The 23,006-nt window shown below is 39.9% G+C and overlaps 1 protein-coding gene across 2 annotated transcripts in view; it reads right to left on the reverse strand.

The window, feature by feature from the left end:
• Grid2 (glutamate ionotropic receptor delta type subunit 2) overlaps nt 1-23,006 on the reverse strand; it is a 951,510-nt gene that overhangs the window by 10,002 nt on the left and 918,502 nt on the right. The window contains exon 16 of one of the 2 annotated variants that reach the window (XM_090356797.1): nt 20,772-21,490. The exons of the other annotated variant lie outside the window; for it this stretch is intronic. Within the exon in view, the coding sequence (XP_090212923.1) occupies nt 21,068-21,490 (423 nt within the window). The 3' untranslated portion in view covers nt 20,772-21,067. Of the gene's footprint in view, nt 1-20,771; nt 21,491-23,006 lie in introns of those variants that run through there. 2 annotated transcript variants of the gene reach the window in all.

Consider the following 23,006-nt stretch of genomic DNA (forward strand, 5'->3'; position numbering starts at 1 on the left):
CTGATAATTGTAAAAGGTGGAAATTTACAAAACTTCATTCCATATCATCTGAAAAAATATAATAGGGGACATTAGTTTGCAGCAAATACGAAATCTTTCAAACAATGCAAAACCCATGGAGGAATATATTATAAACAAATAGAACTGGGGGTTCCTGAGCCAAGCCTAAATTTGCTAAGACGTACAGGTGTCATCACTGTATACTCTTCCATGTTAGCGACCTGTCTACTCGCAGAGGCTCATGGAATTTACATACCTATGCCCAGGCCCTAGCAGAGGACTGGACTTCTGTCACCATGCACAATGCTGCTTTCTGGAAAACATAACTGTCTGATGGGTCTTATCTTGCCATGTCTGCTGTTGATTCCTATCTCTTCTTTCTTTTTCTGCAGGGGTTTTATCTTTGTCTTACTGAGATCTGAGGGTAGGGGTTCACAACCAATCTGAGCAGCAAAGTCCGTTAGACTTTTTTTTTTTTTTTTTTTTTTTTTTTGCCAGTCCTGGGCTTAAGCTCAGGGCCTGAGCACTGTCCTTGGACTTTGGACTTTCTCAAGGCTAGAGCTCTACCACTTGAGCCTCAGCACCACTTCTGGCTTTTTTCTATGTATGTGGTACCGAGGAATCGAACCCGGGTCTTCATGCAAGCTAGGCAAGCACTTTAACCACTAGGCCAAACTCCCGGCCCAGTCCGTGAGACTTTTATCTCCAGTTAGCTACCAGAGATCTGGAAATGGAGCTGTGGTTAACTGGTAGAGCAGCAGCTTTGAGTGAAAACAAAACAAAACAAAACAAAAGGCAAGGAACAACATCCAGGCCCTGAGTTCAAGTCCTGGTACTAGCATCCATACACTCACCAAAATTTTACATGGGTAGTTGGCATGTTTCCTGCTCTACATTATAACTCAAATCTAGGAAATGCAGGTATTTCTATTTTAAAAACTATATAAAATGTAAAGAGATAGCCTTTTGAAAACGGATTGAGGAGTTCCAGAACCTTTCCATTTATTTCACTGATGACTAAAATAACATCTTCTTAGTAGTTTATGACAGCTATATTTATAGATGCCATTTGGAAGAATTGACACCTGAGTTCATTCCAATATATGTCTATACACACACACATAAACACAAACACAAACACATAAACATATCTGTATAAGCATAAACTCTATATACATAGATATATAAATATAGGAATATATACAGATACAGCTCTGTAGTATAGGTATAGATCTCTCTATATAATATATCCCTATCTGTATCTATCATCTTATTTACCTATTATCTATCTGTCTTTCTGTCTGTCTGTCTATCTATCTATCTATCTGCCTTAGTGGAAAAAGCAAGTCCGGAAGGTAACAGAGAGCACTGAGTAATGGTGTGTACACCTGTAATCCCGGAACTCAAGAGGCTGAAGGATGATTTATTTTTATGTGGTTAGTAATTTATAGAAGAGCAATTCTGCTCTGATGTGGGCTAATGGGGACAAACCCTCATCAACAGTTTCTGAAGACCCTGGCACCTCCACTCTCCATATCCCAGATGGAATTCGAGGTCCACACAGGGATGTCAGGTTCCCTGAGGACTGAGGGCTCCTTCGCCTCCTGCACTTGTGCCACCCTCCCAGCCTTTGCCAAGGCCCAGGTTTTAAACACAGCCGTTGCTGCACAGGCTTCTCTAGACAATGGGGCTACATTGGATTTTTTTTTTTTAACAAGAGGCTTATGGTCCCAGACTGAGAGGGAGTCCCTTTCAAGTCTAATGGCTTTGTTCCTTCTGTGTATGCTCTGGAAGTAGGATGAATGGAAAAGACTGGGGTTCCATACCTCACAAACGCTCTCCCCTTGAGATCCTGAGATCCCCTCCTTCCGCTCCTTCTTACTAAAGACCCCTCTCCCCCAAATTCTCATTCTCTCCATTTTTTAATGCTGACAAATTTTATTTTCCACCTTCTTCGTAATACTCACTCCAAGAGTAGCTCTCCAGCCACTCTCCCTCCAGCAAACTGAACTTTTCACCCAAGGGAAATCACTTCCATGGTTCTACTTTCTGCTCTGCCAAATGCCCCAGGCAGAGATGCAAGGGCCTTGGCATTGTGCAGCCATTAGAGACCAGGACACAAAGCACAAGATGGATTGCTGGGTTAACATTGTTCTATCACACTTTTTCTTTTTGCTGGTTAAATGGAGACAAGAGTCTCACAAGCTTTCTTGCCCTAGCAGGCTTTAAACCATGATCCTCAAATCTCAGCCTCCTGATTAGCTGGGATTATAGGTTTGAGCCACCAGTACCTGACCACACTAATGAATCATTTTGAGTACATGAGTGAGACGTTTTGACACCAGCTAGCATCGTGATGGAATCTCACCATTATTGTCAAGGACTTCCTTAGACTTGTCCAAGGCAGATCCCTTGGGCGTTTCCTGCCTGTGCTCAGGGAGGCAGTGTCTCCGCAGGCCTCTACTCTAGACAGAATGCTCATAGCCACACATGCAAGCACACACATGTTCTCTCCTTTAGAAGGACTAAGTTAAAACTTCTAAACCCAGACATTTCACTTCAAACTGCTCAAAAAGTAGGACTTCCCATAACATAAAAGCCTCGAAAATAAGCTGGCCACCAGTGGCTCACACACACCTGTCATTCTACCTACTCAGGGGACTGAGGACTGAGGATCCGGGTTCAAACCCAGCCAGGGCAGGAAAGTCCATTTAACCACCAGAAAATGGGAGTGGCGTATGGCTCAAAGTGGTAGGGTTCTAGCCTTGAGCTGAAGAGCTCAGAGCCCAGGCCCTGAGTTCAAGTCTCATGACCACAAGAAAAGAAAAAGAAAAAAACCCCCTCAAAAATGTACATATACCTGGAATTCTAACAGTACCGATAGATGAAGTGGGGCCTAGAGTATGTGCATCCCCAGGGAGAGATGCAGGTAGTTCTTCAGGAGCCCAAGAGGGGATTCAAGGCCAGCTCCTCCCTGATTCCCCACTTCCTGTCTCATCATATGGCTTCTCCCTTACAGCAGCTTCTCCCAGGAAGTAATACAGTGAGGGACCCTCATCAAACAGAGCCACACTCAGATGTTCAGACTTTCAGTCTCTAAACCTGTAAGGTAAAGGAGTTTTGTGGGTTTTTTTAAATGAGCCTTCTCCTCCCCCCCCCCCCCGCCCCCTCCACCTTAGTCAGTTCACTGTAGCAACAGACAAGAGAAGAGGAACACAGCAGACCTGTAGTAATGCATTGCATGGAAGCAGGGAAACAACTTTCACTGGCTCCTTCTGCGCCCTATGTGTGTCAGTTCCACAGAGGGCGTTTTCTTCATTTCTTTCTACCAGGGAAGCTACTTTCCCATTCCCAGCTTGTTGCTTGCTAATTGGCAACAAGAATCGCATAGACTTTTCTATCCAGGCTGACTTTGGATCTTGATCCTCACACCTCAGCTTCCTGAGTAGCGATGATTGTAGGTGGAAGCCATCAGGGTCCGGCTTACATCTAAGACTTGACTGGATGTATTGCATATTTGCATCATTCACAGTTGTTGTTGTTGTTTGTGCTCATCCTGGAGCTTGAACTCAGGGCCTGGGCACTGTCCCTGAGAGTTTATGCTCAAGGCTAGCATGCCACCACTTCAGCCACAGCACCACTTCTGGCTTTTTTCTGAAGTTTGATGGAGATAAGGATCTAGTGAACTTTTCTACCCGGGCTGGCTTTGAACTGCTATCCTTAGATCTTAGCCTCCTGAGTAGCCATGATTACAAGTATGATTTTTTGTTTTTGTTTTTGTTAAATCTCAGGGATAATAGTACTTACAGAAGACAGAATGAACCCTGCAATACTCAGCTATAAAAATGTCAAAATAAATATATCTTAAAGAAATATAGCACATTTAATTTTTAAAATGTGTACCACGTGCTAAAGACAAGGCCCTGTCTCTGAGCTTTTCTATTCTAGGTTACCACTTTATGGCTTGAGCCACAGCTTAACTTATTGTGTTTTGATGGTTCATTAGAGCTAGAAGCCTCACAAGCTTTCCTGCCCAGGCTGGTTTCAAACTGAGATCCTCAGAGAGTAGCTAGGATTATAAGCACGAGCCACAGGCACCTGGCTTACAGGTCAGCTTGGAATGTTATATTTGGATGGATTCATTGATACTTATTAAATTTAAATTTATTTATTTAACTATGTAAGGTATCAAGTTCAAGTGTGAATTGCAGGAGGATATCCACTGTTAGCCTTCAGTCTATCTCTTCTATCTTTTGTGATTGTCCATATACCAGAAACATACTATCTTGTTATCATAGACTGTAGTAATGCTATACTATGAAAAAAAGAAAAATCACATCTTTATGATTTTACTCACAAATAGCTAAAATTAAATATATTGCCACTAGGATGTTGTTCCTTGGTTCTCTGAAATATTTCTATCTCCTTATACCCAAGATACCTTCTATGAAAATAGACTACTAATCTACTCAACACAGAACTTAATAATTAATTCTGATCTTCTGGACCATGAGAATTTTGTTTCTGAAGTGAGATCTCTCTAGGGGTTCTTCATGAGGCTGTATTGGGGAGTGTGACAATTGTGATTTCTTTGCATCCGTTTTCTCCCCCTCAGGCTTTCTCCTGGTACTTCTACTTGGTTGGTAGAGCAACAGATGCATAAACTCATGTGTAGAGGGGGATGGGGAGAAAAGTAGTAGAAGAAATTGGCTTGGCACTAGTTATTCTTGAGGAAAATCACATTTTTTTTCTATCAGCGAGCTGCAGGATGCACCCTAAAACAAAACTCATCCGCAACTTGCCAAACGCTGCCAAGACGCCATGGATGCAGGGAACTGAATGTAGCAGGCTGCAAGATGTTAAGAACTGCTCTTAGAATTGCTTTGAAGAAAGCCAGCAGCACGACCCGACCCCCATCTCCCAGGCCTAAATAAACTCTAAACAGACTCATTTGCCATGAAGGATGAGGTGTGGGCTCCCTGGCGCCCGGGGTTCTGCCTCTCCACGGCTCCTTTCCCTGCGTCGTTCTGGTGGGTTTTTGTGTCCCAAAGTTGTCCCTATGCAGACAACAGGTTGAATATTGTAGGTGTGGGTTATTAAAGTGTCCCCGGAACAATGGCAGTCTGTGTCCCATTTGTAACGCTTGGATTAATCTTTGGAAAGTGCACACAAAATGTGACACGATGTGGGCTTCCAACATTATTCAGTCTGCATAGCAGCAAATCCTGCCCTGTCTCCCTGGAAATAAGACTCCACAGAGTATCTCCACCATGTAAAAGGAACCTATCATTTATGCTTCAGACCAGAGACCCCTCCATAGATTTGCGAGAGGAGTTAAGAGTTTTATCGTTTGGAGAAGCACCAAGGAAGCAAAAATCAGATTCTATCATTTCAGTCACCCATTTCCCACAGAAAGTCTAGAATCAGGTAAATCCCATTCATCCTTTTCTTTCTTTTCTTGGTTTTTATTTTTCTGCAGAGAAGTGAGAAAACGTTCTCTCTGAAAGAATTCCATGTGAGTGTCGGATTATAACCCAGATATGGTTGACTGACAAGAAGCAAAACACTTAATCTTCTCCTTTTCTCCCTCCACGTTAGTTTTTGGACTTCCAAAGCTCTGGGGGAAAGCATTAAGATGTAGAAAATGGATGAGAACTCAGATGTGCGGGCCACCTTTCCCTTCCCTGTTCTTTTCACTGGGAGCTTCCCAAGGCAGATTCAGCTTTGCATTTTTCTGGACTATTAAGCAGTGGAGTGGAAGTTGTTTTTAAGTGCATCTGACTATGGTCATTTTGAGAGATGATGAAAACTAGCATCGTGAAAAAGAGAGAAGGCATGTGTAATTATTCACACACATCACATAGAATTCTGTTGAGTCAAGTTGGACAACACTAACAACAGAAAAAGTCAGGCGTTGTTTTGGGCTACTGACTTTTAAAGTGTGTTATAGATGAGTGTTTCTGCGCTCATTGTTGAGATACCAATTACTCCCAAGTGTTATTATCATTTTAAATGTATCTACTTGTTATCTCAGAGGAAGGTAGGATATATCACAGCAGGCTAGGAAGAACGATCCCTAAATTCTTAGAAAATGTAACTCCTATATGCTGGCCCCTCACAACATGAGAATAAGTGAATGACCTAGAATACTCATTCATTTCTTTTCATTTCTTTTACCTGCAGTCTTTTTTTTTTTTTTTTTTTTGCCAGTCCTGGGCTTAAGCTCAGTGCCTGAGCACTGTCCTTGGATTTTTCTCAAAGCTAGAGCTCTACCACTTGAGCCTTCGCACCACTTCCGGCTTTTTCTAAGTATGTGGTACCAAGGAATCGAACCCCGGTCTTCTTGCATGCTAGGCAAGCACTCTACCACTAGGCCAAACTCCCGGCCCCTACCTGCGATCTTTTAACAAGTCAGTTTTATAATCGTAAGTTATAAAATGAATGAGTGATTACAATGAAAACAGTAATTTGTTTGGGAGAGTAAGAGTAACAGGAGAGCTTCTAGTTAGGCAGGCACTGACGGCTCCTGCCTGCCATCCTAACTGCACAGGAGCCTGAAATCTAAGGGTCATAACTTGAAGCTAGCCCAGGTAGTAAAGTCCATGGGTCTCTAGCCTCCATTGAATCAGCAAAAAGCTGGAGGTACAGCCGTGGCTCAAGTGTCAGAGCACCAGCCTCGAGCAAACCAGCCAAACAAATATATGTATATATACATTTGTGCTTTACAGTTTGTAAGAAGAGGTGGGGTTGTCAATGAAACCTGAAGCATTTGGAAGGCCCATCTGGAGCAGTAGATGTATAGTGGACAGAAGAGTCCCGCTCAGACACTCAATAAAGATGGTGAATTTCTCTCTTCTCCCTTTGCTCTTCTGTCAAAGGAGCCCAGTTAAATAAGGAGCTGAGGCCAAAGCAGAGTGCCCCAGGGCAAAGTTGCCTAGACTTAAAGTTGCACATGGTTTCTGTCCGCTGTCTCCCTCCTTGGGCTGGATTGTTCATCTGTCTGGTTGCATTTGGTGTTTCCAGAACCTCATGGCTTTATGTGATCCTGACATTCATTTTCTTGAAAATGAAATATAAGGTACCCTTATACCGCATGAGTTTTGTTCTGAGTGAACCAAAGATAAGAGATGAATGTTGAAAGTCATGGAAATAAGGGAGAGAATGGCTAAATCATCATAAAAAAATGCAGTTTTCACTTTTTAGTTGTAATTCAGATCAAACATACAAGTGTGTGTGTGTGTGTGTGTGTGTGTGTGTGTGTGTGTGTGTGTGTCTGTGTGTGTGCCAGTCTTGGGGCTTGAACTCAGGATGTTTTTTTCCTTAAGACTAGCACTCTTTCATCTGATCCACAGCCCCACTTCTAGTTTTTGTTTTTTTTTTTTTTTGTGAGAGTCTCACAGGCTTTCCTGCCCTGGTTGGCTTTGAATTGTGATCCTTAGATCTCAGCGTCCTGAGTAGCTATGCTTTCATGTATGAACCATCAGCACCTGCCTTCAAATCTAACTTTTTAAGAAAGAAGTGGTTTAGTAAGGTCCACAGACTCCCTCAGAGAAGGCAAGGTTTGGGGTCAATCAGTGGGCAGAATGCTTGTACCACCAAATCAACACTACTGAGTATGAATGACCAGCACCGTCAGAAGACTGGAGAAAGAAGCAGGGTGAAACTGAGTTACTTTTTTAGTTTTGAATTTTACTTTTGAATTTTTTACCCTTCAAGAATTGGGCTGTGGGGTGGTGGTAATGGAGGTGCTTTATTTCTTTTCTTTTCTTTTTTATTGTGATTAATAGAAGGATTACATTATATTCACCAGATAGAAGGTGCATAACTTCACAAACTTTGATACCCTTTCTCATGACATGGTCCCCATTTCCCTCCCACCCTACCCCACTTATCTTGATTTCCCCTCTTCCCTATCCAATTTCAAATAACCGATTAAGCACATATAAAATATATCAGGAGGTGCTTTATTTCTATTCAGTTGTTACAAAGGTGGGGGGCTTCTAGCCCAAGTAGCCCAAGTTTTCAAGCTTGGAAAGAGACTAAGCATGTGAAAGGTTTTATGAGGCCAACGTTCTTACCACTAAAGTGAAAAATAAAAGCACTTAATTTTGTGCACACAGAATTGTGTGCCTCCAGAAAACACCACTGCAGACAGAAAGCAGGATGCAATGCTAAAATGTTAATGGTACTGTAGCGCCACCTCCTGGCTTATGACAGCAGCAAGCCCTAATATAATGAAGGAGAAAAGAAGGGTCTAGGGTGAGCCTGTATCCGATATTAACTTAGCCTTTCTTTAAAAAAAAAAAAATCACTTTTTTTTTTAGCAAGGCTGGAATCAGGAAAGCAACTCATTTTGCAATAGCCTCAAAGAAAATAAAATACTTAGGAATCAACCAAGGAAGTAAAAGACCTCTACAGTGAAACTAAAAAAACTGAAAAAGGAAGTTAAAACAGATCTAAGGAAATGGAAGAACCTCCCATGCTCATGAATTGCAAGAATTAACATTGCAAAAATGTCAATACTGCCAAATTCAAATGCAATGCCAGTCAATATCCCAATGGCATTCTTTAACGAAATAGAGGAAGAAATCCAAAAATTCATATGAAATAATAAAAGACCCCGAATAGCAAGAACAATTCTTAGCAGAGAGAACAGCACTAGAAGAATATCAATACCATTACAATCAAACCCTACTACACAGCTATAGTAATAAAAACAGCTTGGTACTGGTACAAGAACAAGCCTGAAGACCAATGGAATAGAACTGAAGACCCAGAAATCAACCTGCAGATCTATGGTCACCTAATCTTTGATAAAGGAGCCAAGAATTCTGGCTGGAAGAAAGACAGCATCTTCAACAAATGGTGCTGGCAGAACTGGCTGAACACCTGTAGAAAACTAAAGTTGGATCCTTATCTGTCTCCCTGCACCAGAATCAACTCCAAATGGATCAAAGACCTTGAGGTAAAAGCAGATATCCAGAAAATTTTACAGGAAGAAATAGGAAACATACATGGGCTCTTTGCACTGGTTGAAACTTTCTTAATAAAGGCCCCAAACACAATGAATTAAAGAAAGTTTGGACAAATGGGGACTGCATTAAACTGCAGAACTTCTGTATGGCAAAGGATATAGCTAACAAATTAAATAGAAAGCCTACAGAGTGGGAGAAGATCTCCACTAACCATACAATAGACAAAGGCCTCATATCTAAAATATATCAACAGCTCAAGAAATTAAATCCCTATAAAACAAATCCACAAAGAAACAACCATCAGGTTAAAATGTGGGCCAAAGACTTAGAGACTTCTCTGAAGAAGAAATAAGAATGGCCTATAGACACATGAAGAAATGCTTGACATCTCTGACCATAAAAGTAATGCAAATCTAAACAACTTTGAGATTTCATCTCACCCCAGTTAGAATGGCCATGATCAAGAAATCTAGTAGCAACTTGTTCAACCACTCTGGAAAGCAGTATGGAGAATCCTCAAAAGATTAAACATAGAGCTCCCCTACGACCCAGCAATTCCACTAAACCTACCAGCACAACCATGTTCATTGCAGCACTATTCGCCATAGCTAAGATATGGAACCAACCCAGATGCCCCTCAGTTGATGAGTGGATCAAGAAGATGTGGTATTTGTACACAATGGAATTCTATGCAGCCATCAGAAAGAATGACATTGCCCCATTCGTAAGGAACTAGAAAGACATGGAAAAAAATCATAGTAAGTGAAGTAAGCCAGACCCAAAGAAACATAGGCTCCACTTGTTTAATTGAAAGAGGGAAGGTAATGGAAAAGCAGGATGAGTGGGAGGGGGTGGAGGGAGGGAAAGTGGGAGGAAAATATGGAAAGGAGAAATGCACCCACCCTGATGAATGCAACTGTAATCCCCTGTGCATCACCTCAACAATTTAAAAGTTGCTCTTTCCCCCCTGTTTCTATTGCAAGTTGAAAAATGAACTATCAAATCTCTACTTTTCCTTTTTCCTTCTCTTTCTTTCCCTTTCCTTTCTCCCCTTCTCCCTTTTGCTCCAATTCCATCCCCTCTTTTCCTGGGCTTTCCCTCCCTCCCTTTTTCCCTCCCTCCCTCTCTCCTTTTCTCCCCCTCTCCCTTCTTCCTCCCTCCTTTTCTCCTTCACTCCTCTCTACCTTCCCTCCTCTCCCTTCTCTATTGCTTCCCTCTCTCCCTTCTTCCCTTTAATTCCCTCTTCTCTCTTCCTTCCTCTCTTTCACTCATCCTCCCTTCCTTCCACTTTTCACCCTTTCTTTATTCTTTGCTGCTTTCCTTATTATCACAGAAAAAAGGGTTAATGTGTGACAGCTTCAGTAAACAGGTCTATCTCCCTGGCTCATCCCTTGTCTTTGACCATTTTCCAATGTTACTGAAGCTTTTTATAGTTCTTAAAATTCTTTAGGTAGTCAAGATAAAACACATTCCAGTATATAGTCAAAAGAACAATTTTGGCTCTGCAGACAAGATGCATACCTAAAAGGGTGCTTCTAAATTTAGATTAAAAAATATTTTTCCAGTCCTGGAGCTTGAACTCAGGGCCTGGGCACTGAGCCATACTATCACTACTTTTTCTGTGTATATGGTACAGAGGGATCGAACCCGGGGCTTCATGCATGCTAGCCAGGCAGTCTACCACTAGGCCAAGCTCCCAGTCCCTTGCTTCCGAATTTAATATGGAACAAAATCTATATTTTTTTCAAATAAAATGTCTGAAGTCCACTTGTTCTCCTTCTATCTGTCATATTGCCGTTTTACAAAAGTGGGCATGCACCGTGGTCATGAATCAGGTGCCCTGTGGGTATATTTTCATTGCACAAATCTCTCAGGAAAGAATTTTCAGAGTAAGCTTAAAGGCCAAAAGTTAGCTTTTATTCTATTTTTTTCACTCAGGCAACATCTATGTTTAAATTAATTCTTGTGTGCTATTGAATAGAGAATGTTCTATCTCTGGTCTAATTTGAATCTCATTCTCTGAAAGCTTTCCTTAGCCCTATTCTGGCTTGAAAATCACTTTTTATTTCCAGTATGATAGCATGTATCACTATTTATTGTCATTGCCTATTAAATGATCTGTCTTCCCCAGTGGGCTGCAAACAGTCTTATTTCCAGCCTCTGCAGCTGTTCATAAACCGAATGGGTTGTAGGAAGCATGGCACACAGGCAGTAGGTAGGTAAGTGGCTTTGGATTTTATAGTTTTGTCTTCTATGTCCCTACTCATCTCCACTAGCAGTGTCACTGCCAAACAATTAGAGCTTCCTCACATATGTTCTGTGACTTGGATCATATATTTTCCTCTGCCTAAGAAAGGTTTTTCCCCCTCTACACTCTATTTGTGGAAATTATATTCTGTTTCTAAGGACTAGTTCCAAAGCTGTCTTCTCCAGTGAGACATTTTATCGCCCTAATTTGACAAGATCTCACTTTTCTCTGAATTTTCAATATGCTGGACTATTTTAAAGTACTGATCATAGATCATATCCAAGGGTTATAGCTGTATTTCAGGAAAAGAGTATCTAGAAGAGCACGGTTCTTTCATTTCCCCAGATTTCTTCCATAGACCACATCTTATCTTGTTATATATTATAGTTATGCAAATATACATCTCTTTCATAACAGCTCAGAGATTATGCGTATCTGTATATTTGCAATGTGTGTGTATGTGAATGGATGTTTAAAATATATAAAGTGTTGAATGAATCAACAAATTCTCCTATCTTCTATTTTTATAGACCTTCCCTTTAAAGCCAAATAGCCTTATTTTCCTTTTGCACCTTCCTTTGCAATTCTATTTTGCCATTTCTTTTCTCTCATTGCTTACATAGTCTATATTTATATCTGATCTTCAAACTCCTACTTCCTTGGCTCAAATGCCATTCTCTGTCAAGTTTGCCTTGTGTTTCCTTCTGGGAAGATCAAATCAAAGGTCCTTCCTCATTAGTGGGTGAGTCTCACAAACAATATAGACGAAAACACATCATGGCCCCACACCCTCTGTGAAAAGAGCTGGAGAAGTAAAGGTAGCCTCCCCCCCACTCTGCTCCGCCCCAGTGGCTCCAGGCAAATTTGAAGAAGTATTATAAATCAAGTGAAGCATGTATTTAGCGCCAAACATTGTGTGGGGACATGGTCAGGCACCCCCCCTCACTTCGCTCTCCTCCCCTCAGTGGTTGTTGCACTCAGAGGAACTCATATACTTGTGAAGTATGAATGGCTTCTACTTCTTCGGAGGAATGGCTTACACTTCCTTACCGATGCAATAATGCTAGCTAAGGATTCTAGCCATTTATTATTATTATTATTATTATTATTATTATTATTATTATTTTAATCAATTGCAATTCAGAAACAGGTGCTTCCACAAACTGCTGAGAAATTCTTACATGGTAGATATTTAATACTACAAGTGTATACCACTTGTAAATCATTCTCTTCTGGAAGAAAAACAGATGGCCGCACTCCACTCTTGGCTTCTATGTAAAAAAATGAGCTTGTATGGGAAGAGTAAATGGAAAGGAGTTGTATTCCCAAATGATTTGGAAAAAATAGTTTGGTCAAAATTATATTAAATGTAAAAGAACATATATTATCAACTTCTTGTCTTATATTTGATATAGAGCAGTAACCCATTATAAACACCTCAGTGCTGGGAGATAAAGGCAGCAGGTAAGATTTTCAGTGCAGTCCAGGTGGTGATTCTGATGACATCTGCTTGGTGGCTTGCAGGGAAGAGGTGGGCCATGGGGGCTAAGAGCTATCTCTTCCTCTTTTACTATACTCCTAACTGTATTAGCAGCTGCTTTCTGAACTCACAGGTTGGAGCAGACTAAGAATTAAAAGCACACAACTTTGAAGAAGCAAGCACGATTAGTTTTAGAGGTATTTGATCTAGTTTACAGTGCCAAATGTACTACTTTGAGCAGGGTAGGCATTTTAGTGTCTGGGCTGACTTCAGTTTAGCCTTTTCATAAATGAATCGGAATGAGGCTATGTCTTTGTGATTTGTCTTCAGGTGTGTCTGTTCCATGGGTCTTGAGGCCCTTACTCTAGCTCTTTCTGTTCACAAAGACACTGGCATTAATGGTAGATGCATGGACTGTGCTGTTCTCTTGAGAGCATTTTCAGGCTTTCCAGTCTTCACCCAGGCTTTACCTTTGGCTGTTTCCTAACATGAAGTGCATAGTCCAGGCATAGTGGTCTATGGTTCCTTGGAACATTCTTCCCCATGAAGTCGTGACTTTCTTATTGACCAGCACACAAGCATTTCTCTAGCCTGGTCGTAGTATCTATGATCATGCCAAATTTCCAGGAATTCCATAAAAGCATCTCAAGTCACGTAGTGTACACATGCATTTTTTTCTCCAGTGCTAATTGGATGATTAGATCTATATCAGGATAAGATGTATTTTCATGTCTACTGCTATTATTTTATAATTCTTTTTTTGTTGATGTTTGTCTTTGAACACACAGTCTCCTATGCTGACATTATAGGTGTGCCCTACAACACCTGGCTTATACCCCGAGCTTCTATTTAACATTTTATAAACTCATTTTTGTTTCTCTCATTTTGGAGGGTCTTGGAGGAGAAGCCAGGTACCATCACTGCAGGGGGAAAATTTCACCCTGGAACCCACCCAGCCACTTTTAACCCATGGGAATGAGTCTCTAGTGGCCTCATCAAACTAGTCAGGAAACTCTGCCTAGGATGTTGTGCTCACAGTAGGTGCCCAGAAAATACTTGCCATGGATGGGTAGCTCTCATGTAATTGTTCTGTTCCTGATTTTCTTACTCTCTGCAGCCAAACTGAAATTGGCTAATACTAATGCATAAAAAAAATAGAAGACACAAAAATCTTCTGGAGTGACAAACTCCATCTAATGATGATGACAATGAGATAATTTATCAAAAATATTAATTATTGGTTTCTGAGCTGTTGGATATGTCAAATACTCTGGGGTTTTATGTGTATAAAATGCTCTCACCGCAGACTACTTGCATTATGAGTAGGTTTTTTTTTTTATTTCCATGGAGAAATCTATAAATAAGTTTTAAAATATGTGACTGCAGAGAATTGAATTATGGAGTCTCAATTATGTGTATATCTTATTGTAGAGCTTCTTTGTAATTTTTGACTTTGGCATGTTGATTTGGGGAGAAATGCTGTACTCATTAAAACACTGTATGTGGACAATTATATAGTGCCAATTATACCAAGTAGAAATATAACACAACTATAATTCATCAAACTAAAATTTTTAACAGTAGGGAGAGGAGAATGTGGACATATCAGTAATTTGGTAACTACTGGTCATATGTAAAAGTTAAATAGTGCGTGCTCAACACATAAAGCCTGTAATTAAAAAAATGTTTATTTGTGTTTTTTAAGAGTGTTTATTTCTCACAATAAATCTTTGAACTAAATCCATTAAGCAGTTATTAGTAGTGGGCTTAAATTAAATTTAAAGTCAACTTTAAAGCTGGGAAGGAATGAAATATTAACCATCAGGTATTTATTCATTCTTGCCTCTGTGAAACAATTGGGATCTTGGAAGTTCTATATAACTTAAAATCTCACAAATTGAATCTTGTTTTGTTACGTAAGAGAAAAACGAAGTCATAAAACCTTCTTAGAAAGAAATCTTTTGTGTTGTTTATAGAGAAGACGTAATTTGGTTTAATTTCAGGAAGTTAATATATTAATATATCTAGGTCTGTGTGGGTTTAAAATAATATTGCATTCAATCCTTAAAAATTAGTCACTTAAATGGATAGTTAATTAGCAAAAAATTTTAGTAGCACTAATTAAAAATAAAGTATGAGAATTTTAATAATTAATGTTCGCTTTGTAATCATATCTCAAATCTCGTGACAGGTAAAATAGTTTCTGAAAGCAGTATCTTTCATCTTATCTCTGGTTCCAACATTGCCTTGTTCTTTGATGTGGGGACATATGTTCTTCTTTATTAGACAGCTGCTATAGGATCTTAATTAGTTTATAACTGATAGAAGTAATACTGTCTCAAAAGTTTTGTGATTCCCTTATCACATCAATCCACAATATGAGATCTTTTAAAGGTACAGCCACATCCCAGGTGGAGTTGACCCTTCCTTTAGACAGAGGCTGGATTTCTATTCCTCTCAAAGAGCTTCTAGCCCTTTTGGTATTTTAAAGTCAATAATGTGTCCAAGTCATAGCCATTCCAGAGAATGCCAAAATGAATTGAAAAGACAACCTTTGTTCCTTTATATGTAGGAATGAGTCAGAACAGACTGATGAAGCCTGTTTGAAATTTGTTTGAGATAGGGAGAGGGCTAAGAAAGAGTAATATAAGTGAATTGAGCCAAGTGCATTATATTCCTGTAGGGAGCATTCATAGATGAAACACATCTGTATAATTAATCTACAATAACAAAAAAGAGAGAGGGAAGTCAAGGTGGAGACTTCAGACATCAAAGAAGTTGTCAAATTTGAGAAGTTTTTGCTCTGCCATTGGTATGACTGGAAACAAAGCAAATGAAAGTGAAAAATAGGACAATTTGAAATTCAGGTGGGGAGATGAGCATTAACTCTGTTGGTCTTTTTCTGACCCTGTGGAAAGCAGGATTGCTATGTGATTTAATTGTCCCCTATCCTGTGCAGCTCCATACAACCTTCTATCATGACTAATTGGACATGCCAGGAGAGAAAAGAAGCTATTGTGGTGTGCCTGAAACCTGACTCTGATTGGATATCTGTGGGCAGGGCTCACCTCTGAATGATACCTAGGTATGGATACACAAATGGAGAGCTGGATATAGTTTGCTTGTGCTTTAGGGTTATTTTCCTGTGGACTTATGGCCTGGCATCTTGGAGAATTTCCATGACTTCTATTTTTATTTTGTTTTGCCAGTCCTGGGGCTTGAACTCAGGGCCTGAGCACTGTCCTTGGGCTTTATTGAAGCTAGAGCTCTACCACTTGAACCACAGCACCACTTTGGTTTTTTTTCTGTGTATGTGGTATTGAGGAATGGAACCCGAGTCTTTGCACATGCTAGGCAAGCACTTTACCCCTAGGCCAAACTTCCAGCTCCTCCATGACTTCTTGGTGGAGATAGATTGAACCAAGGAAGGCAGATGCTGTGGTGCTTGAGAAATGCTAGGATGTCTAGATTGTCCAGCTTTCTCTCGGACCCCTAGGACTGTACTGGCTTGGGGGATGACCCATTCTATGACCTTAGAAAGCTTTTCATGGCTTCTGTATCCTGCATACCCCTTGGGATGGGGGGGCAGGCAGTGGAACACATCCAGATCCACTGCTTAACCAATAGCTTACTATGACATCTTCCCATAACAGGTTCTCTATAAACATTTATAGAATTTAACTCCATTTTCCAAAGCTAATGTTAGCCACAACTTTACTTCCTAATGTTACCGTGTCAGAGAAGTAGTTTGTGCCCAAAGGAAACACAATACTACTTCACAAGAGGGTATCTGCTAAATGGTGTTTGAGAAGATACCTACTGTTAGCTGAAATGATGATTATGGAGTTGTTAGCCATTTGCTAACATCTGGTCATAAAGGTGGTCCTAAGAAATAAAACTGTGGGCCTGAAATGTGGCTTAGTGATAGAGTGCTTGCATGGAGCCTTGGATTCAATTCCTCAGTACCACATACACTGAAAAAGCTGGAAGTGGCACTGTGGCTCAAATGGTAGAGTGCTAGCCTTGAGCAAAAGAGCTCAAGGACAGTGCTCAGGTACTGAATTCGAGCCCCAGGTCTGACAAAAAAAAGAAAAGAAAAAGAAAAAAAGTAAAGCATGGGCTGGCTTAGTGGTAGAGTGCTTGCCTAGACTGCACGAAGCCATGGGGTTGATTTCTTGGTATCACATCCACAGGAAATGTCAGAAGTGGTGCTGTTGTTCAAGTGGTAAAGAGCTAGCTTAAGAAAGCTCAAGGACTGTGTCCAGGTTCAAGCCCTAGGACCAGCAAAAGAAGGAAAGACAGAAAGAAAGAGAAAGCAAGGAAGGAAGGAAAAAGAAAAGAACAGTGCCTGGGTACCTGTGGCATACTCTGTAATTCAAGCTACTCAGGAGGCTAAGATCTGAGGATCACTGTTCAAAGTGAGCAGGGGCAGGAAAGTCTATGAGACTCTTATTGCTAAGTGACCACCAGAAAATGGGGAGTGGTGCTAATGTTGTGGTTCAAAGTAGTAGAGTACTAGCTATGAGCAAATAGAGCTCAGGGACAGCTCTCAAGCTCTGGGTTCAAGCCCCACAGCCAACAAAACAAAATGTGCTGGAAGGAAGCCAAGTTTTAGTGAGCTCCTTTATTTTTATCAAGCATCTTGAGATTTATATATAAGGGCAAATCATATGTTTACCAATTCATAAACCCTCACGTCTGACTTCATTGCTAGACTCATAATCTACAACATGTCCCACCAAAAAATGTTGATTAGAAGGTAGTAGTCATTTATTGTTCAACTGTGTGGCTTAGAAAGGTATCATGGGTTAAGAGGTCTTTTCATTTTTCTTTTTAATTGAGGAAGGAAAGTACCACTCAGAAAAGTCTATTTTTAAAAGTATTTATTCGAGTGACAATCAATCTCAAACTAAAGAAGATGAAAAAAATAACAATTAAGAATTGAACAAGTTGCCTGTAGGTTAATATATATACATGTATGTATATATATATCTATATATATATAGGAAGAAAGGAGATCTTACAACTCTCTATGTATATGGAAGTAAACCAAAACCTGGGCATAAACTGATGTAATTAATTAAGGGTGACAACCAGATATCTTAATGATTCACCAAGGGAATCAACTGGATATTTGAATAGAATCAGATCACATGAATTTGTCTTGGACTGAAATACCAAGGTCGGTCTAAACGACATGAACCAGGGCTAGCACTGGTGGAAGGTGTTAGCCGTCAGAGAGAGAAACCAGCCTTAGTCCTGCACTAGCTGTATACTTGATGAAGCTCCCTTTCCCATCGCAGAAGGAGCAGTCATGTGAACCATGTGGTTCTGAGTAGCAAGTAGAACTATAGAGGATGTATCAGTTATTACTACTTCCAGTCTGTGAAGTCTTGGGTGAGTCTGAATGAAGTATTACACAGCTGGAGACACAGAAACTCACCACCTTCAAGTCTTAGGAGTCAAAACCTTTGGAGGCGTCACAGCCTCTTAACATTCTGTGTTCCTTTATCAAACATGGGAGATAATCTAGATTTGGAAAGATCGTTTTACTTCCAACATTAAGAGATCTCTGGATGGGATTTTAGAACAACAGAGATTCAAATCTAAATTATATTTCCTAACTATATCATCAGATGTACTTATATATCCACTGAATGAGTTAAATGCTAGAAGGATTAAATACTGTTGTTTAGATGTTGAAATAATAACATATGAGAATTTAATTTGGAGCCTAACTGAATTTCCAACTTAAAAATAGAGATTCAGCATAATGACTATTTCTCTAACAGCAAAGCAATTGTAATAAGAGCTAAGTTTGATAATCACCTTTAATTTTCTTTTTGACGTGACAAACTCGCATCCTGCTATAATTGTTGCATTGTTTCCATGACACAGATAAATCTCTCCCAAGAAAAGTGCTCACAGAGATATCGTGGAGAAAAACAAATACGTTGAAGAGCAGAAAGGTGGTCTTTTAGTGGGTTAGCACTCCTTGGCTTTTTTAAAAAATCCATCCACATTTTGACACAGTTCTGCTAGTAAAACTTCATGTGGTTTACACTTGAATGTTTTATAAAAATCCAGATAGATCAGAGAGTCAGCATTTTCAGATCTTACAGTTAAGACTTAGATCAGATGAGAACAAGTTTAGAGAACATTTTATTAGACAAATTATGTAGACAAATTATACACAGAAAGCTCTGCCACTCATAATGGAGGCCTCCCAAATGATTTATGTTCTTGTATAATAGGCAATACATCAAAATAAGCCTATTTTAAATACTGTACATGGTTAACAGTGTGTGGATTGCTACAAAATTACTGCAACATCTGGTATGTCTTCTGTTTGGAAAATAAAAGCCAGTTGTGAATGAGATCGTGTGTGTGTGTGTGTGTGTGTGTGTGTGTGTGTGTGTGTGTGTGTTACAAGGGGAAACAAGGTGTGCATGCACGTAGGTACTTGTTACCCTGGAAACAAAATGGCTTTTGCATGAAGAGAAAATTTTTCTGCCTTACACAGTAGACAATATTTGAAGATTTAGTACAAAACAATGACAAGTACAAGAATGCTCCCCAGCACAGAAATAGCATCAAAATAGAATATACCTCTCTGTTGCTCCTAAAGCAAATCACTTAAGGTGGACCCCTCAATCAATTCTAGCCACGGAATGAATTTGCTTAAAATAAGTGTATGGCTGTGTGTAAACACAGGGTAAGTTCTTCCTTGGTGTTCACTGAAGGACTGCAATTTCTTCACTGAAGGACTCTAAACAAAATTCAAGTCTACATTTCTGACAGGTAAGAATACTACTTGAAAAGGGCCGGGCACAACGAGGCACGGATTCTTTTTTTTTTTTCCCCTGTCTTCCTCAACACAGTTGGCACAAATGTCAAAACAAAACAAGAAACTTAACCCCAAGTAGAACTGAATGAAAAGGGGGTGAAGATGAGAGCCCACTGTGGTTACTTTGCTTTAGAATAATATAGGACATAAGTAAGGCCACGTCTATACGTCTTAAAAAGGCTCCCACTCTTCCCCAACTACAATTTATTCTATTGATAGGCTTACTGCTTTGAAGGAAGATTTTTAACCTTCACTGACCTCTGTTGAAACTCACAAGAGAACTTACTAGGGTTGGTGGCTGTAGTTCAGCTCATAGCATTTTCCATTGAGTTTGAATAATTAAAACAATCAAGATTCCCATTAATAACAAATGCAAAACCCATTCCAATGAGTTACATCTAGGAACAAAGTTTAAATCACCCTGGATGTTTTAATAACAGAAGTATAAAATCGTTTCTGTCGCAAACAATGTAAGTTGAAATAACATTAAAGTAACTGGTCTTTTCTAAAGTGAAAAGATGCACACTTCCTGTATACAACACTTGTGTCATTTTATTTTCAACTAAAGCTTTATTAAATGAATTGCAATAGCAATGGCTGCCTTCTTTTATATATATATACACATTGTATAGGTGCATATATATGTATAGATATGAGATACTAAGTTATTTAACACAATAGAGGCTTTTGCCATATGATAAAGTTTACTGTACATAAGAAAAAAGAAACTTTTAATACTGTACAATCACATAAAGGTTGGTGTACACTGTTGCAGTGTAAGAGTAATTTTAACTGTAGTCTTGACTGGCATATTGATGGCTTTTTAAAAATCTTTTTCTTTTCTTTTTACTTATTTTTTTGTTTTTGCAATCCTACAAAATTGCATTTTCATTTCTGTGGCCTGAATGGTCTTAGAATCATCTTTATTTATTTATTTGAACTGTCTATTTATTCTATAGACACTTCAGGGTTCTCTTGCGATCCACTGATAAAAGGAGACTCGACAGTAGTCATATTGCGAGGGTGTAGTAGAATGTAAAAAAGATGGACGTTATTGCAATTGTAGTTTTCAAAATAAGAGAGGAAAGAAAAAAAAAAACAACAACAGCAACGGCACACAAGATGTCATGTCAAATGCACCCTGCTTATATTTGTCTATGCATACTCAGGACACATGTCCTATTCTCCAAGTAAATTATATGCAAAGGAGACTAAGGGAGGTGGAGGGAGGGTGGGGTGAGGGGAGAAACAAGTTGAGTAATGCCAAAAATAAAAAAAAAGCAGGGTGGGGATGTGGGGAAGAGAAATAGACAAGAAGAGGAGGAAAGAGAAAGAAAAGAAATGGAGGGGAGGAGGGAGGGACAGGGAGAAAGAACTAGAATTGTTACTAATCATCCTGAATGTTTCTTTTCTTCTTCTTTCTTTTCTTAATAAAAAGTTACATCCATGTTAGTCCCACAAATATTACAGTTGCTCCAACCAATGGGAGTCCTACAGCTGGAGACAGTGTCTGCTGTTCAGATAGAGGTGCCTCTGTCGGGGTCGTTACCCAGATTGAGCCCCAGCGTGGGGGTTGGCTGATAAGGAATAGATGACATGGTTTTGATAGGACTCCTGAAAAAGCCCCCGTTCGGTGCCCTGTGCCTAAAAGGGCCAGTTCGGTGCTCAGGGACGTTGCCAAAAGCGAAGCCGGAGGCGGCTTTAGCGGACAGTGTGCGGCTAAGAGTCTGAATGTGCTCGGGTATGAAGGTGGTGGTGGTGATGTGAGTGTTCCTGAAATCACTGATTTGCTCCAGTGCTTGGCGTGTTGGCAAAGTGTCAATGTCCAGGGGGGCCAAGTCAATGGACGACGTGGAAAACTGTTTATGGGGGCTCTCGTCCTCTGTGCACAAGCTATTTACCCGTCTATGGAGGTGCTCCAGGTCAATTTCCTTGTCATCCTGGAGATGAAGAAAAAGAAAATAAGGTTCTCATCAGTACTAGCTTTGATGGATTGTCTTTTTTTTTTTAAAAATTTCTTTCACTTTTTAAAGTAGTTCAGCAAATATCATGTAATTAACTGAACTGGGGGGGGATATTCAGTTTAACAAATATTTACTGAGCACCTAGGAGGAAGCAGGCCTTGTGCTAGCTTTGGGAATATGCCCCTTGGATTTGGGGATCATGGGGAGAAAGCTATCCTCCCTCCATTCTGCTCTGGCCACGAACGTTTTAAAACAAGCACACGCCACAGCCACATGCAGCTACAAAGACACGGGGAGCCTTCGATGGGTGATTACAGTTGTATAAAAGACGAGCCCAGGGGACATTGCAGCTCTAACCAGAGGTACGGTGTTCATCCCCCTCATCCTTATCCATCTCTGTCTTTTTAGGGTCTCGTAGCAAATTGGAGTTTTCTTTCTTTCTCTCACTTGGTGCTAACCTTAACTTTCCATTCTTAGGTAGAAAGGATATGGTCTGCTACTTCATGCTAAGCTGATAATGACGGTTTGCATGCTATATATTGTAAGCATTATTTTCTTCTGTTTGTTTTTGTTTTAAATAGAGAGAACATCGAACACTTTGGAGTCAGTTTCTAATCAGTAGATTTTTGTACACTAAGTATCTTCACATCTGAGCTGGGCAGTTTGGTGAGAGCAGCAGAACCACTGAAGAAGTCACCTTTAGGTCGGGAGTTTTCTGCTAATGGCTCTAACAAAGACCCTTTAAGTGATACCAGTGACATTTTGGAATAAACAAAAGGAAAGTATGATCTCATACTGGAGGAGTTAAAATTTATGAATGAATCCCTTTAACAGGTTGTCCCTCCGTAATCCTAGCTACTCAGGAGGCTGAGATCTGAGGATTGTGGTTCAAAGAAGCCCCGGCAGGAATGTCTTTGAGACTCTTACCTCCAATTAGTTATGAAAAAGTCAGAACTGGAACTGTGACTCAGTGGTACAGTGCTAGCCTTTGTGCAAAAAAGCTAAGGGATAGCGCCAAGGTCCTGAGTTCAAATCTTACCATTCTCTCTCTCTCTCTCTCTCTCTCTCTCTCTCTCTCTCTCTCTCTCTCTCTCTCTCTCTCTCTCTCTCACACACACACACACACCTTTAGGATTTTCACTAAAGTATTGAAGTATAAGTTTTTTTTTTTAAAAAAACAGCTAATAAAAAATAAAATTGCATTTCATATCAGTTTTATTTATGGCTAAGCTTAACAAATTAAACAATTGCATATTTAAGAATATCTATTAATCATCAGAAGAGAAGAGATTTGTTCATAGGATCAGGGTTACAAGTTAGAATGAGGCGCATTTTTTCTCATTATACCACTATTGTGCTCCTTAGTGAAAAATATTTTGATGTGCCTCCCTGTTTTCTTTCTCTTTTCTCATTTTAAAGTCCAATAAAAATATCCATTAATGCAATATTATCATTTTGACTTTAGAGGGTTTAGACATATAATTTTACAGTT

The sequence above is a fragment of the Megascapheus bottae genome, chromosome 23 (assembly GCF_031878675.1).
Source record: "Megascapheus bottae isolate mThoBot1 chromosome 23, mThoBot2.hap1, whole genome shotgun sequence".
NCBI lineage: Eukaryota > Metazoa > Chordata > Mammalia > Rodentia > Geomyidae > Megascapheus > Megascapheus bottae.